The sequence below is a fragment of the Vitis vinifera genome, chromosome 13 (genome assembly GCF_030704535.1).
Source record: "Vitis vinifera cultivar Pinot Noir 40024 chromosome 13, ASM3070453v1".
Lineage (NCBI taxonomy): Eukaryota > Viridiplantae > Streptophyta > Magnoliopsida > Vitales > Vitaceae > Vitis > Vitis vinifera.
In genome coordinates this window covers 3,334,926-3,347,687 of record NC_081817.1, presented here as the reverse complement: position 1 = coordinate 3,347,687, position 12,762 = coordinate 3,334,926, and the positions used below count along the sequence as shown (strand labels likewise).

Below are 12,762 nucleotides of genomic sequence, written 5' to 3'. Positions count from 1 at the left end.
ATGCCTAATCTTTTTCTGTGTACTTTTAAAAGTGGACATTAAGATTTTCATAAATATTAAATAAATACCTTAATTTTTTTTCTTTTTCAAATAACTAAATATAAGATAGCTGAAAGTGAAGTCTTTTACTTAAATATAAGATAGTTTCATATATTAAATTATCACTAAGACAATAATAGCTTATAGGTATTATTTTTTATGATTTGGTAAAGCTCAATAAAACAAAATCGTAAAAAATAAGTATAAAAAAAGATTGAATAAAAAAAAAGTACCAATATTAAATGAGATTTGATTTATTTTTTAATTTTAGTTCAATCTTAATATTTTATTAGTAATTAATAAAAATTATTTTTTGGTAATAATATTTAGCCATTATTTTTTATTTTTAAAAATTTTAAAATTAAATCTATATTCGGGGGCAAATTTTCCACTTTGGTTTTTTATTTTCCTAAAAAATTTTAACATAAAAGGGATTTTTTTTTTTTTTTTGGAAAATTGAGGGTGGGGACATGCCCACACACACCCCTCTCCTCCCACCCGCCCTCACCCACCCACCGCCGCCCCCGAACCTTACTTGGCTCCGCCAGTGGGCTAACATATGGCTTATACATGTACTCATGATTTGGGCTTGACTTCTTTGATTTCTAATAGGCTATTTTCATTTACATTTTTTATTTTATATTTTTTAATGTTTTTAACTTTTAACTTCTTTTTTTTTTTTTTGTGGGTTATATATTAGTGGTTGGTTAATTTTTGTGATGCTGAATGCATTTTTGGGCTAAAAGAAAAGCAAATGAAACAAATGAATAACAATTTCTTTATTACCAAAAATTTCTCCAATTTTATTACATGTAGAAAAAACACATTTAGGAAACAAACAATCAATCTGAAACATCGTTAATAAGTTAAAAGAAAAAAGAAATGGGGGAAAAATGGTGGCATCATTTGAGGCCAAGATGAGGTCAAAAGGGTTTAGGAAGAAAGAGAGGTCAACATTGGGGAAGATCAGAGGGTGGAGGAGGCAGCTTCTGGTTAGGCAGTTTCCCATCCATTACCATCCAAACCATTTTCAAGCCCCAGCTCATGTGAACTTCGAAGTGGCAGTGCATGAACCATACACCTATTCACACATTCACCAACAATTAAATTGGTTTAGTCAATATGAATTCTGTTCTGTGAATAGTAGAAGAGTGTGTAGGAGTAAAGTTGTACTAACCTGGGTTGTCAGCAAGGAAGCGAATAGCCACCCATCCTCCAGAAGGCACGCCCACCGTGTTCCTCTCAACTGGGTCTACGAGATTGAATTTGGGAGGATCCTTCTTTGAATCGAAGTTCCCAAAGCCTTGACCAACCACAAAGAAGTTGAACCCATGAAGGTGCAAGGGGTGGCTTTCAATCCCAAGAATACTAGTATCTTGCAGCACTAACTCCACACTGGTGTTAAATGGAAGCACCACCACCTTAGTTCCATTGTTCACCATGGTGTTGTTGGGTGGTGTCCCCGTATAATTGAAAGGAAAGATTGGAGTGGCTGGAAAATCAGTGGTGTAGACGCCATTGGATTGCTGAAAAAAGTGTGCTTGGAGGATGGCTGTGGTGGGTAGAACAAAGGAGACGTTGTTAACCGAAGCTGAAAACTTGGTGCTATTATTGGGTCCTTGACAAGTCTGGTTCTGGGGGCAAGGGTTTGTCCCCAGCCCAACCGTGAAGAAAAATCGTTTATCAACCTTTTGAGGTACATTAGCAGGGAACTGACTATTTGCTAAACTGCGGAGTTTGTGAGTGAAGTTGGCTGCAAAGGAAGTGTCGTTTAGAGGAGGGAGTGTTGGTTTGAAGAGGGGAAGATTTTTAAATGAGGAGGCAGAGGGAGAGGATTTGGGTGGTGTTTCATAGTGGAGGAGACCGGTGACAGTGGAATTGTCAAAAGTTCCACGGCCAGTGGCATAAGGGCGAGCAGCCATAAGGAAGGTGGCATTAGGGAAGTGGGGTTTGGCTTTGAGGAGGAGGTTGGTGGTTTGGCCTGGTGTGATCAGAATTGTATCAGTTTTAAAGGGTTTGACATAAATAGCATCCACATCAACCACTGTAAGGGTGTGATTGGCAATGCTGAAGAAGAGCTCATCATTGAGTGCAGCATTGATCAATCTCAGGAGGTATGTCCTTCCAGGTTTCACCTTTAGCTTGAAAGTATCTTGGAATGTGCAATACAAAATCAATGTTAAATACATGCGTATGCATAGAATGCTTTTTAGTAAGATATATACATGGATGATGGTGGTTAAGAGTGAAGTACCTTGAGCTGAGCAGTTGTACAAGGGGCCAGGGAGGCCGTTGATGGTGTAGGCATCGGAGACATTGGGGCCTCCTCCATTCTGCAGGGCCTGGGTGATGACTGCCTCAGGATCAGCATTCCACCATTCTCCTATAAAATGTCGTGCAGTGGATAGTGAATTTACTTGGATCAGAAAATAAAAATAATTGGAAGTCTTGCTAGTAGACAGTGATAAATGGATGAGTACCAAATATGATGGGAACTTCCTTGTAGGGTTTGACAAATGGGTAAGGCACATTTTTCTTTGGTAGGATGATGATGGGTCCATAGAGAGTGGCTCTTAGCCATGAAATGTGAGCATGCCAAAACAGGGTTCCCCTTTGGCCAGTGATGGTGAAATTGTATACATAGGTCTGGCCTGTTTGAATAGGGCACTGAGTCACATATGCAGGCCCATCAGCCCACCCGCTTCGAAGCTGTCGAACTCCATGCCTGTTTTCACAATCAGCCATCACAATTAGCTACATATATATACATTGAAAGCGAATCTTAATTATTAAGACACTTAATTGAAGTAGAGAAAATGAAGAAATTGCTATTAGGCCATCTTACCAATGGATGGTGACATTGTTCTGCACATGGTTAATCACCTTAACCACCACTTGATCTCCTTCTCTAGCAATGATGGGAGGTCCTGGAAACTGCCCATTCACACTCACAATGCTCTTCGTGTGGCACAATCTTGTCACATTCTGCAGCTTGATCTATGAAATATTCCAACAAAAAGTTAAACAAAACTATAAGCAATATTAATCCATCAACTCAAATATATATAGATAGCCATATGAAAAAATATACATGGAACTTGTAATGTCTAGTAACGCCAGCACTACTGGCAAGCTCAGGAGAGAGCCACAGAGTGTTCAAAACTATGAACATGACTCTGAAAATTGCTGTTGATGAAAGAAGAGAGGCACCCATTTCTCTTGAAAATCTTCTCTATTTGGTTGGGTTGAGCAACAATGTACCAGACAACCCTCAAGTGGCTCCTTGATGAGACTCGTGGAAGGTTGTGGCACGGCCTATATAGAAATGGTAGGGCCTGTTTGGTTGATTAGGTGATGAAATTATGTAGAGAAAACAACAAAATTAAAGGAAAAGGGAGAGAACCAAACACCTACAATGACATTCTCGATCCGACCAGATGTTGGTCAAGTTTTGTTTTAGAGTATTTTCAAAGAGAGTATATTTCTGAATTTTATTGACCAGCTTCCGATTCCCGTTTACCCTTTCTTATATGGTAATGGTATCCTCCATTTTTTCTGAATTTCAAACGTGTCCTTCTATTGATAAATAGTGGCAATGAATAAAACTTCGGTTCATAGAAATAGTTGGTTCACCAACAATAGTTCACTGCGTAAAGACTTCTAGCATTGTGCGGGGCTGATGAAGCCAGGCTTTCATGTCATGGTATCAAATGCCGAAATTATGGTGAAAGAATTTCATTCCACTGGACCTTCAATTGTTTTCACCATAAGACATGTCCGTTTCAGCTTAGCTTATCAGGACGCAATATTGATGTGACGATCTTGTAGACATTCTCAATCTCTTGGTCTTGAGTGTAACACATCTGATAGGATCATAGGAACCTACTCTTTGTTGCTGTCTTGGGGGATGATCACTCTCATTGAATAACTAAAACAAAATTTGTATCAAAGAAGATTAGAGAAGTGGATTGAAAGATTAGGTATATGAATTGACAGAGATGTTGATATTAATTCCAGTTTTATGGGTCTGATTCCAAGTACGGAAGTAACTCATTCACACCTCTAACACACTGATGTCCCATTTAAGAAACTGGACAACAAGCAGTTTGGAAAGCACATCATTTTCCAAGAAATTAAAATGTCACACAAGTGATACATATAGTTTTATTTGAAGGGTCTTGCAAGTATTCTCCTGTCAATCGTAATGTGGGGAAGCCTTTGTAATTAAATATGCGTAAGATTTGTGTTTGAACAATACATACAGTAGGAAGAAAGAATGCACAAGGTGATGATCATGAGTGCCTCAAAAGGGATATGCAGTTGGTACAACTACAAAATCTGTCTATGTATCTACATACTTGCATGCATGGATTTATTTTTAAATCCATCTTCGTGGAAAACCATATGTATAAACTTAATTTCTCAGTTGTTTGGTTCCGGAAGGAATAGAGGGGGAAGATAAAAAAAAAAGAGTTTGGTTTGGAATGGTGGTGGGGTTAAGATAGAATTAATCCGTGGCTTCTCCAAAAATCAAATTCGAATGTTTCCTTGACATGCAAGTTTTAGTGGTTAAGTAGCTTCAAGTGTGTTTGTTAATGGTTAATTAAACAAACATAGAAGCTTGGGATTTGTCTTCTCAGTGTTGTTGAAGCAAATTGAAGTGAGGTCAAACATCCTTTTTCTCCTGTTCAAATTACTCAGAAGAGAGGTAGTGTTCATCAGCAAAGCAAATATTTCCACTTTTCTCATAAATAGTCTTTTAACTTTATGTCAATATTTAGTTAATGTAGTAGATCATAAATATTTCTTTCATGTATGGGTCATCTCAATTCAAAAAAAAATCTTAGGAAGTATTATTCACTACACTTGGAAATGTTGGTCATAATTTTGACCATCATAAAATATATTGATTATCATCTTAAATAATGTTAATTTTCACCTTAATTAATGATCTCTATCTTAAAAATTAATTTTCATTATCACTCATATTAGTCCTCATAGGTATTAGTAAAACAGCTATTATGTTTGGTTTTGAGAAAATATTAAGAAAAAAAAGAAAATAAAATGTTAAGAAAAATAATTAATAAAAAATTAATAAATATTATTATGTTTGATTTACATAGAAAACATGAAAATATATATAAAATTAAAATTAATAAAAATTCTATATATTTAAATTGTTTGATGTTTATATAGAAAAAAAAATGAAATGAATTTAAAAAAACATATAAAAATAATTTATTAACTTTAAATTTATTATTTTTCTTTTTTCTTTTTCCTTCTTTATTTTCTTTCCTTAGTGTTTTCCTTATTTTTTTTTTTTTTTAGAATCAAACATAGTGTAAAGGTGTTACCTTATATAAAAATATCAATTTATGCTAAAAAAAAATTATTGTGACTATTTTTAAAAGTATCAAATTCACCATCTTATTGCATCAGTTATCATTCTTAAAAATATTAGTGAGGTGGATTCTGAGCATTCAATTCTTGACATCTAAGTCTTCCACTTTACGCCCATCATGGAGGAATGATGTTGTAGGTAATTTGATAATTTTTCCACTAATTAATATCCTTAGCTGTAACATTTACCTCCAACGTTCTTATGTATATATGGGTTAAGAAGTTTATAGCACCGCATGCATTGATTTACTTTGAGACATAAGAGGCATAAAGGATTAGGTCAAGATATTCTCGATTTGAGCCCGCTTGAACCTTTAGGTAATGAATGCCCTTGAGGGTCCCTTGTTTTAAGAGGTGAATGGGATGATAAGGATTTTAGGAAAATTTGAACTTGAGCTTGCATGAACCGTTGTGGGATGGTTGTCTGTAAGGATTTGTTGCCTTAGAAGGTGCATAAAGTAATAAGGATAGAGTTAGAGATTTATCGACTTGAGCATCTGAGCTTGCATATACCCTTGACAATCCCTTTTCCTCTTAAGGTTAGAGGTTTCTTTGACTTGAACAAGCTCGAACCCTTACATGAGGATGGCCCTCAAGGGTAATGCTTAAGGAGGTAAAAGAAGTGAGAAGGGTACGGTTAAAGATTTCTTGTCTTGATTAGACTTTTAGGTTATGATTGCCCTTTAATATCCTTTGCCTTAAGAGGTGAATGCAATAAAAGAGGAAGGGTCAAGGATTTCTTGACCTAAGTCTACCTAGATCCTTGGGGCGATGATTGCCCTGAAAGGTTGTTTGCCTTTGAAGGCAAATGAGATGATAGGTGTAGGATTAGAGAAATTTAAACTTGAACCTGCTTGGAAATACTTGGATAGTTTTTCTCTAGGAATGAACCATTCTTTATGAACAATTACATCTTATAGTCTTCTTAGATGAGTTCAAAGAATAAAAAATTCCATAAGATCAAGGTGCCTAAGGATTAAAGAATTCAAAAATATCAAAGTGCCTTATACATTTTGATAACAAAGAGGGCTCGAAATATTAGATCTTGTGCCCAAAACCATAATGATAATGATACTAGCTAATAGTAGGGTTGAGAATACCCATCCTTGCATAATGTTGCAATGATAAGCTTATCAAGATAATATCTTCTTAAATAATTATAGACTCTATTGTTATAAAATATTTTACCAAAGGAGAGCATGTGATAAATATCTTCTCATAGAATTCGGGAAAAATAGCCTAAATATTAAGTCTTTGTCCTCTCACCTTTAGAGGTATGACCATTACCCGCAAAATACCAGCCTTTTGTGTTATAAATCGAAGTGCCCTAACATTAATCAAAGTCATTTTCTTTTACAATCAAACAAAGGGCTATGACCGGCTTTTGCAGATATTTTCCTTTAAAAGGGTCCAAACAAAAATTCTCCGCTCTGTCCACTATCAATTGAATTTGACGAAAGTATTATATATTATGCTAATTCTGGTGTGGGCTTTGACTAAATCAGCGCAAGCACCTTGTGAAATTTTTGTTGGCAGTGTGCAGTACATTAGCTTAACTGGTTGCAATTACTTTGGTAAGTGGTAGATTTGGGAAGGCAGGCGGTGAGTGATCTCCTTGGTCATCTGAATTATTAATAGTAACCAACATTTTATTACCAAAAACTTCTCAATTTTATAAGTTGGAGAAAAGAACATTCAGGGGATAAAACAATAAAAACAGAATTAATAAATTACAAAAGGGAAAAATGGAGGCATCAGTTGAGGCCAGGTTGGGATCAAAAGAATTTTGGAAGAGGAGCTCAACACTGGGGAAGGTCAGAGGGTGGCGGAGGCAGCTTCTGATTAGGCAGTTTGCCATCCTTTACTATCCAAGCCATCTTCAAACCCCAGCTTGTGTGGACTTCCAGGTGGCAATGCATGAACCATACACCTGGGTTGTCAGCGACGAAGCGAATAGCTACCCAACCGCCGGACGGCACACCGACTGTGTTCCTTTCAACAGGGTCTACAAGATTGAATTTGGGAGGGTCCTTCTTAGAGTCAAAGTTCCCAAAACCCTGACCAACCACAAAGAAATTGAAGCCATGAAGGTGTAAAGGGTGGCTTTCAATTCCAAGAATACTAGTATCTTGTAGCACCAACTCCACAGTCGTGTTAAATGGAAGCACTACCACCTTAGTTCCGTTGCTCGCCATGGTGTTGTTGGGTGGTGTCCCTGTGTAATTGAAAGGAAAGATTGGAGTGGCTGGAAAATCTGTGGTGTAGACGCCATTGGATTGCTGAAAAAAGTGTGCTTGGAGGATGGCTGTGGTGGGTAGAACAAAGGAGACATTATTAACCGAGGCTGAAAATTTGGTACTGTTGTTGGGACCTTGACAGGTCTGGTTCTGAGGGCAAGGGCTTGTCCCTAGCCCAACTGTGAAGAAAAATCTTTTGTCAACCTTTTTCGGTACATTGGCAGGGAACTGACTGTTTGCCAAGCTTCGGAGTTTTCTGGTGAAGTTGGCCGCGAAAGAAGTGTCATTTAGAGGAGGGAGTGTTGGTTTGAAGACAGGAAGGTTTTTAAAGGAGGAGGCAGAGGGAGAGGATTTTTGTGGTGGTTCATAGTGGAGGAGACCGGCGACAGTGGAATTGTCAAAGGTTCCACGGCCGGTGGCATAAGGGCGAGCAGCCATGAGGAAGGTGGCATTAGGGAAGTGGGGTTTGGCCTTGAGGAGGAGGTTGGTGGTTTGGCCAGGAGTGATCAAAATTGTATCGGTTTTAAAGGGTTTGACGTAGATGGCATCCACATCAACCACTGTAAGGGTGTGGTTGGCAATGCTGAAGAAGAGCTCATCATTGAGTGCAGCGTTGATCAATCTCAGGAGGTAGGTCTTCCCGGGTTTTACCTTTAGCTTGAAAGTATCTGGACAATTTCCATACAGAAAGAAAGTGAAATACGTACATGTATATATTTGAGTAAGCTATATTAGTAAGAAACAGTGATCAGGGTGGTAGAGTAAAGTACCTTGAGCTGAGCAGTTGTACAAGGGGCCAGGGAGGCCGTTGATGGTATAGGCATCAGAGACATTGGGGCCACCTCCATTCTGCAGGGCCTGGGTAATGACTGCCTCTGGATCCGCATTCCACCATTCTCCTATAGAATATCATACAATGGATAATGAATTTTCTTAGATCATAAAATAAAAATGATTGGAAGTCTTGCTAGTAGACAGTGTGATAAATGGATGAGTACCAAATATGATGGGAACTTCCTTGTAGGGTTTGACAAACGGGTAAGGCACATTTTTCTTTGGAAGGATGATGATGGGTCCATAGACAGTGGATCTTAGCCATGAAATGTGAGCATGCCAAAACAGGGTTCCCCTTTGGCCAGTGATGGTGAAATTGTATACATAGGTCTGGCCTGTTTGAATAGGGCACTGAGTTACATATGCAGGCCCATCTGCCCACCCACTCCGAAGCTGTCGAACTCCATGCCTGTTTGTAAAATCGCCCATCACAATTAGCATATATGGATTTAATAACCATACATTACCATATTAACAAAATACTTGTTGAGGTAGAGAAGATTATGAGAAAACTAATAGGCCTTCATACCAATGGATAGTGACATTGTTCGGGACATGGTTAACCACATTAACCACCACTCGATCTCCTTCCCTAGCAATGATGCGAGGTCCTGGAAACTGCCCATTCACACTCACAATGTTCTTCGTGTGGCACAACCTTGTCACATTCTGCAACTTGATCTATAAAATATTCCAATAGAAAGTGAGGACAACACATATTTAAACCAATATCAACCCATCATCTCAATTATATATAATCCAAAAAATAAAATAAAATAAAATACATTGAACTTGTAATGCCTAGTGATGCCAGCACTGGCAAGCTCGGGAAACAACCACAGAGAGTTCAAAACTAGGAACAGAACTCTGAACATTGCTGCTGATGAAAGAAGAGAAGAACCCATTTCTCTAAAAGCTCTTGTCTATTAATTTTGGTAAATTGAACAACAATGTACGGGAGAACACTCAAGTGGCTCCTTGATGGCACTTATGGCAAGAAGTGGCTTTGCTTATATAGTGATGGTTTGGCGTGTTTGGTTGGTTAGGTAATGAAATTATCTACAGGAAATAACAAAAAAAGAAACAGATAGAACCAAACATCTACAATGACAGTGTTGATCCGACCAGACGTTGGTCAAGTTTTGTTTTAGAGTGATTTCAAAGATATGATATTTCTGAATTTTATTTTACCTGCTTCCTATTCCCGCTTACCCTTCCTTATAAGGTATACACCATTTGCCTCGGCTTAAAACATGCCCTTCCATTGATGTACAGTAGTTTGGTTCATCTGCAGTTGGTGTCCATTGATATAAGTTGTACCACCTTCATATAAAGTAGAGAGATGATTATTTTCTTTGATTGCTTTCTCTTATATTGGGTTCCAAACAGTATGAAAAAACTTCTAGGCTTGCAAGTGCTTCTCTAAAATCTCATTTACAGTACCATTGCATGACTTTTTTGAACTATTCTTTCCCCTTCATTTTCCAATACTGTATATTCTTTTTCTTTTTGATAAGAAGAAAACAACTCCTTTACAATCTGAGCCAACTGATGTACCAATCTTGGAGACACACTTGATAGGAACCTTGAATGGCCATTTGCTGCTGTTTTGAGGTCACCTCATTGGATAACAAAACTAAAGTTTACATCAATGAAGATTAGAGAAATATATTGCAAAGTTAGGCTATGAATTGAAAGAGAGATCACTTTCCCAATTGATGGTGTCCATGATAGGCATTGTGATCTAAAACCTGTAAGTTTAAACTAGCTTTTAGAAAAGTTAGTTGTTTAACATTATATTAAAGTCTTGTTTGGACATGGTTCATTTAATAGTGGACTTGTGTGTAAACTAGCAGTTTCTTTGATGACACATGACATATATACTAACCTCAAGCAGTTTCACAAACTTAGCATTTTTAAGAGACAATATATGAACGGAGATGATATAGTTTTAGTGCATTAAATATTCTCTTGTACAGATCTAAGTGCAACTTTATGTGGAGAAAGCCTCCACAATATTTGTTAGCTGGGTGTTTTGAGCATGATCATGAGTGAACAAAGAATGGAAAAGTCATGAGATCCCAAAAAGGGATGCAGTTGGTACAACTACATATATCTTCAGTATACTGCACACTAATAATTAGCCAGTACAGACACCCATAGATTTAATTCTAAATCCATCCTCATGCACCCATATGAATACATTGTTGTTAAGTTGTTTGGTTGCCGAGTTAGCTGAGTGGTGGTTAAAAGAGTCTATAGCTTCTCCGAAAACCCAATGGAGGATTCCCTAGCTTCGTCTACAAGTTTGAGTGGTTAACCACTTTAAGTGTGTTTGTCAATGGCAAAACAAACAATAGAACTTCAAATTTGTTTTTAATCTCATTGGAGGAAAGTTGGGTCAAACGTCCTTTTTCTCCTTCTGTACTAACTGAATCTCCCAAAGTGGGTTGGGTAGTCTTTCTGATCAATTTTCCGAGAAAGTTAATCAGTTTGGAACGAATTTAATAAGGACTGAGTGATAAGATGGTAAGCGTATGATTTGCTTGGTCACCAAGAATAACGGTTGGGAAAGCTACTAGAGAGAAGGATTTTCCCTTGATGGCCAAACATGGAAAGATCGATTTACATATCTATCCTCATTCAATTTTACGAAAGCTTCAAATCTACAAACCTCTTTGACTTTTGCGATTATTGGTTGGTGCTTCATGTACATGCAATATTCACATTTCCAATTACAAGTTTGTACGTAAGAGTGGATAATTTCAGAAGGACATGTTTGGAAAAAAAATATATATATGCTACTGAATGAAGGGTTGATGGGAATTGGACGAAGGTCAAGTAAACTTCATAAATAAAATTTCTTTGGCAACATGTTGGTATAAGATTAAATACTTATACAGAATATATTTTTGGGCTGCTGGAACTTATGATTTTATTGATGAAGAATGCTGAATTTATACATGAACTTGTAACTTAAATGACATTAGAATAGCAGAAAATCAAGCTACTAGATGATGAACAACTACTTCCTATAAAATAGAAACCAAATCTTGACCAAATAAAAATAAGAAAATATCTAGATGTTGCAGATTTTGTGCAAGACTCCAGCTGCAATATTCAAAATTCAAATTCTAGCAAATACTAAGTCAAAATTCAACACTCCTCCTTGACTTCGTAGATGCAAACTCCAAGTCTTGCACGTAGACACTCGAACCAAACTTCGAAAGGGGTCTGCTTCTTTAACACTTTTGTTGTCAATATGTTCAGAAAATATACTGCTCTACTTGCAGTTTTAGCCCAAAATTGTTTGCATTCCATTTCAAGGATGGCATTTTTTGAGATCCACCAACCATTGTTTGCATTCCATTTCAAGGATGGCATTTTTTGAGATCCACCAACATCAGTATGCACCAGTTGCAGTTTTTGGGTTGCTCTCCAGGATATTTTCTTTGGAAAGGGAAGTTTAGTTTGCTTCCCATATTGACAAATAGCACATATAGGAAGATCTTTTTCTAAGTCAGGAAGTCCTTCAACTATTTGATTTTTCTTCATGTAGAGCACATCATCATGATGAAAGTGCTCGACCCTTCTGTCCCAAAACATTGTTGTGCTATCTTGTTGTAAAATAGCAGTATGCTCATCTTCCAGTAAATTCAAGGCAAAACTCTTGCCCTTCATTTTTATGTTGAACACCTCTTTGCCTTCAGCATCCTTGATAATGCAATTCCTATCTTCAAAATAAACTTTAAATTCTTTCTCAACGAGCTGTCCAACACTGAGTAAGTTTTGGTCAATGTCAGGCACAAACAAAACATCATAAATGAGTTTCAAACCTGTTTGGCTTTCAATAGCAACCGTTCCTTTGCCCTTCACTGGAATATACTCACCATTTCCAATTCTGACTTTGGAAATAGTTGTTCTATCAAGTTCTCTAAAGAGATCTTGATTATTTGTCATGTGATTTGTACAACCACTATCCACAAGCTAGCTTTCAGAGGTGCTTTTATTAGCAAAACACGTTGCTGCAAACAATTGCTCCTCCTGGCAATAGTCAACTGCTGCACTAGTTTCTTCCTGTTGTTGATTTTTGCAAATCCTCTCCACATGTCCTTGTTTACCACACTTGTTGCATTTCACATCTGGTCTCCACCAACATTTTTGTGGAGAATGATTTGTCTTCTTGCAATGAGGACAAGGTGGAAAAACCCCATTTTTTTGGTTGTTGCTGCATGGCTTGTTGTTGTTCATC

The 12,762-nt window shown here is 37.2% G+C and overlaps 2 protein-coding genes across 2 annotated transcripts; both read right to left on the bottom strand.

Annotated features, from left to right (window-relative positions):
• Positions 1-794: 794 nt before the first annotated feature.
• On the bottom strand, positions 795-3,309 carry LOC100266810 (laccase-17). Its single transcript, XM_002278179.3, has 6 exons — positions 3,131-3,309; positions 2,885-3,036; positions 2,520-2,764; positions 2,294-2,422; positions 1,217-2,191; positions 795-1,120 (listed from the first exon to the last, which is right to left on the bottom strand). The coding sequence occupies exons 1-6, from the start codon at positions 3,251-3,253 to the stop codon at positions 990-992; spliced, it is 1,755 nt and encodes a 584-aa protein (XP_002278215.1). The 5' UTR covers positions 3,254-3,309; the 3' UTR covers positions 795-989.
• Positions 3,310-7,054: 3,745 nt separating this feature from the next.
• LOC100261620 (laccase-17) lies at positions 7,055-9,479 on the bottom strand. Its single transcript, XM_002278196.4, has 5 exons — positions 9,296-9,479; positions 9,040-9,191; positions 8,675-8,919; positions 8,447-8,575; positions 7,055-8,344 (listed from the first exon to the last, which is right to left on the bottom strand). The coding sequence occupies exons 1-5, from the start codon at positions 9,413-9,415 to the stop codon at positions 7,239-7,241; spliced, it is 1,752 nt and encodes a 583-aa protein (XP_002278232.1). The 5' UTR covers positions 9,416-9,479; the 3' UTR covers positions 7,055-7,238.
• Positions 9,480-12,762: the final 3,283 nt, after the last annotated feature.

Excerpts from the sequence above, each read along its gene's own strand:
- LOC100266810 (XM_002278179.3), bottom strand. The coding sequence starts at position 3,253 with ATGGGTGCCTCTCTTCTTTCATCAACAGCAATTTTCAGAGTCATGTTC. Across the intron at positions 3,037-3,130 it reads CTAGACATTACAAGTTCCAT|ATCAAGCTGCAGAATGTGAC; the intron begins GTATATTTTTTC and ends AATATTTCATAG. Across the intron at positions 2,192-2,293 it reads GTACAACTGCTCAGCTCAAG|ATACTTTCAAGCTAAAGGTG; the intron begins GTACTTCACTCT and ends GCACATTCCAAG.
- LOC100261620 (XM_002278196.4), bottom strand. The coding sequence starts at position 9,415 with ATGGGTTCTTCTCTTCTTTCATCAGCAGCAATGTTCAGAGTTCTGTTC. Across the intron at positions 9,192-9,295 it reads CTAGGCATTACAAGTTCAAT|ATCAAGTTGCAGAATGTGAC; the intron begins GTATTTTATTTT and ends AATATTTTATAG. Across the intron at positions 8,920-9,039 it reads AACAATGTCACTATCCATTG|GCATGGAGTTCGACAGCTTC; the intron begins GTATGAAGGCCT and ends TTTTACAAACAG.